Source organism: Equus quagga, unplaced genomic scaffold (assembly GCF_021613505.1).
Source record: "Equus quagga isolate Etosha38 unplaced genomic scaffold, UCLA_HA_Equagga_1.0 68161_RagTag, whole genome shotgun sequence".
NCBI lineage: Eukaryota > Metazoa > Chordata > Mammalia > Perissodactyla > Equidae > Equus > Equus quagga.
The window spans coordinates 3844-7128 of NW_025801115.1; the positions used below are offsets into that span (position 1 = coordinate 3844).

General features: G+C 54.9%; 1 protein-coding gene across 1 annotated transcript; it reads left to right on the plus strand.

The window, feature by feature from the left end:
- Positions 1 to 273: 273 nt before the first annotated feature.
- LOC124234054 (transcription factor SPT20 homolog) lies at positions 274 to 2818 on the plus strand (the record flags this gene model as incomplete). Its single annotated transcript, XM_046651313.1, has 3 exons — positions 274 to 2384; positions 2464 to 2530; positions 2611 to 2818. Coding segments are annotated over exons 1-3 (2386 nt in total), but the record flags the coding sequence as incomplete, so codon positions are not given.
- Positions 2819 to 3285: the final 467 nt, after the last annotated feature.

A 3285-nucleotide genomic window follows, 5' to 3' on the forward strand; every position in this document is an offset into this window, starting at 1 on the left:
GGGGTGACGACCCTCCCATCCACTTCCGGCCCGGCCCCAGCGACACGAGGCTCAGCGCGGTGGCGGCTCCAGCGCGTGGCGGCTTTTCCGATCGCAAGTACTTCGTGCGGCGCTTCCCTGGGGCGGGTCTCCTGGGGTCCGTTTTGAAGCGAGGCCGGTGGCTCCGCCTCGGGTCGCGGCGTTTGCAGGCAGATAATCTATAGGAAGGACGGGATTTCCACCGGCTCGTCACTTGGGCTTTGCCTTCTTTTAGGGCCCCTGTCGTACGCGATGATGCAACACGCCTTAGAACGAGCTCTGGATCGCGCGGCGTGTGTCATCGAAAGTGCCCAACAGAGACCTCCTAAAAGGAAGTACGCGTCTAGAGGGGAAAAATCGGTCTATGAGAAACTGTATGACATATATGTTGAAGAATGCGACAGAGAGCCTGAGGTTGCGGAGGAATTACGAAGCAACGTGAACTTGCTAGAGAAGCTTGTTCAGAGAGAGTCGTTGTCGCGTTTAGTGGTCAATCTGCACCCAGGAGAGCAGGGATACTCGCTGATGCTCAGGGGAGAAAATGGCTCGTATTCGGAGACCATTCGACTGTCTTATGAAGAGGGGGAACTGCTCCAGTACTTGGATGCAGAAGAATTACCTCCTGTTTTGGTGGGTCTCCTGGAAAAATCTCAGGTGAACGTTTTTCACTGTGGATGCGTCATCGCAGAAATACGGGACTACAGGCAGTCCAGTGACGTGGAGGCCCCTGGTTACCAGAGCAGGTACATTCTCTTACGACCAACCATGCAGACGTTAGCCTGCGACGTAGAGTCCCTAACCAGCGACAGCCAGACATGGACCCAGGAGGACAAACTGTTGCTCGAGAGCCAGCTGATCTTAGCCACAGCTGAACCACTGTGTCTTGATCCTTCTGTGTCAGTAGCCTGCACTGCAAACAGTCTGCTTTATAACAAACAAAAGATGAACGCTGACCCAATGAAGCGCTGCTTCAAGAGGTGCTCGAGCCCGGCTCTGAGTCGGCAGCAGGAGTTGTCTCATGGCCCACCTCCGCCCGAGCTAACGGTACTGACTTCTTGCCAACCAAGCAAAGAGAGTAACGCAGGTGAGCAGTATGACCTCAAAATTTCTGGAGCAGGGAATTATGTGGATGTGTGGGAACAGAGACCCTGTGACTTGGCCGTACCTTCTGAAGTGGATGTGGAGAAATATGCTACAGGGAGGAAGTCTGTGAGCTCTTATGACTCCCAGCCAACAGGCTGGCCAGCCCATGAAGTCAGAGATGATTCTGTATTTGAATGGGAAGCAGGTGATCAGTACCGGGATACAAAGATGTTCTTCATGCGCTCGCTTAATGATCCACTTATCTCTGGGAAAGAAATGTCACCTAAAAAAGCCAGATATGAGAGACAGCTGTCTCCCCCCCACGCCTCCAGAGGTGACCATTCAAAGAGTTTCATGCCTGGGTCGAAGACTGATGCTGGGACGGTAGTCATTCGGCCCGAGGAATTGGTCCAGAAGAACAGCAGTTGTCCAGTCAAGGTGTCACACAGCTCCAGTGGCTCAGCCAGTCTCAGCCCACTTTCTCCAGGGAAGGAAACAGAACGGCCTAAGACCGTGCTGCTTCAGGCCTCAGTCCTGGGGGAGGAAGTCCAACCTCCACCGCCGCCCGTCACGCTGCTCTCGAGCTCAGGCACGAGTTCCTCAGCCAGCAGTTTTCCTCCACAGCAGGCAGGCGGCTTTCATAAGTCTGCATCTCCTGCTCCTGCTTCTAAGCCACCAAGTCTTCCCCAGAACTCCCCTGTGGAAGTGAGTCGAGTTAGCACGCTTCCTGCAGCCGCCCAGTCCACTGCTGGCTCATCACAAACACCGGTGACCACCCAGGTCAGGGTCAGCCCCGTTGGTGTCAGGGTCATCAAAGTGGTGAATTCTGTTCCCGGAACCCACGCTTTGGGGAGAGCTCCCAGCCCCTCGCAGGGCTCTGCCACTCCGGCCACAGCTCCCGCGGGAAACTTGCCCAGCAACCTGCCCTTAAGAGGCCGGCCACCAAAAGCGCCACCCACTGCCCTGCAAGCGAATTCTCAAGTAGGTGTTCGAGTGATTTTAAAAGATGCTCCAGGTGCCAGGCCCTTAACTCTGCTCCAGTTTCCACCAGGTTCGCTCATTGTGAACACCCAGCAGCTGCCTGGGCAGCTGCAGCAGCAGCAGCTCTATCAGCTGATTCCAGAGCTACAGGGTCAGCAGCCCTCCACTTCGCATCCTCAGCAGCTAGTGTCACAGGCTGCAAGTGCACAAGGTTCAGCCAGTCAGAAAACGGCCTTCTGTGCCCAGCAAGCTGTTGTCATTAACGTCAGTGGAAGTTTTCTGCAGCCCCAGGTGATTGTGTTGTCTCCGCCTGTCCCTGCCCTGCAAAGACCTGGGCAAAGCCTTCCTCTGCAGAGAGTCCAGCTCTCCTCCGCCTTGCAGCAGCTGCAGCAGCCGCAACGTCAGCAGCAACCACAGCATCAGCAGCAGCCACGGCAGCAACAACACCGTCAGCAGCAGCAGCAGCAGCCGCAGCAGCAGCAGCAGCAGCAGCAGCCGCAGCAGCCACGGCAGCAACAACACCTGCAGCAGCAGCAGCAGCAGCAGCCACAGCAGCCACGACACCTGCAGCAGCCACAGCATCAGCAGCAGCCACGGCAGCCACAACACCTGCAGCAGCAGCAGCAGCCACAGCAGCCACGACACCTGCAGCAGCCACAGCATCAGCTGCTGCAGATACAACACTTGAGAATCTTGCAGCCCCCAGTGGCTGTGGCACCAGCAGCAGCCCAGACAGGTCAGCCCCGTCGGCGCCCGCAGACAGCAAGCCAGTCACAAGGTAAAGTGAATAGAGGCCCTCCAACCCCTCCCAAACCCTGAGGTGCGTTATTTTCTCTTTCTCCAAATCCCAGGGCATCGAGCCTAATGAGTCCCGAGTTTTTGGTTCATTTGTGGTTTTTCTAATATGTCAGTCGTTCCCATTATTAGATGTGCAAGCTTGATACCGAAGCGCAGCCCCGGGCTTTTCACCTAGAAACAAGGAAGAGGTTTAATAAGCTGGGGTGTTTTCCTGAAGCCATTGCTTTGGGGGCGGTTGTTGACATAGTTGTTTTTATCATCATGATCTAACGTGTACCCAACTCCAAACTAGGCTCAAACTCTTGAGGCCTATAAGTTCTCTAAAACAAGAAAACCACCACACCAATCAGGTTACAATTAGTATTATTTTAACAGGATGGCTAGTTTTTAAATTTTTTAAGTGAG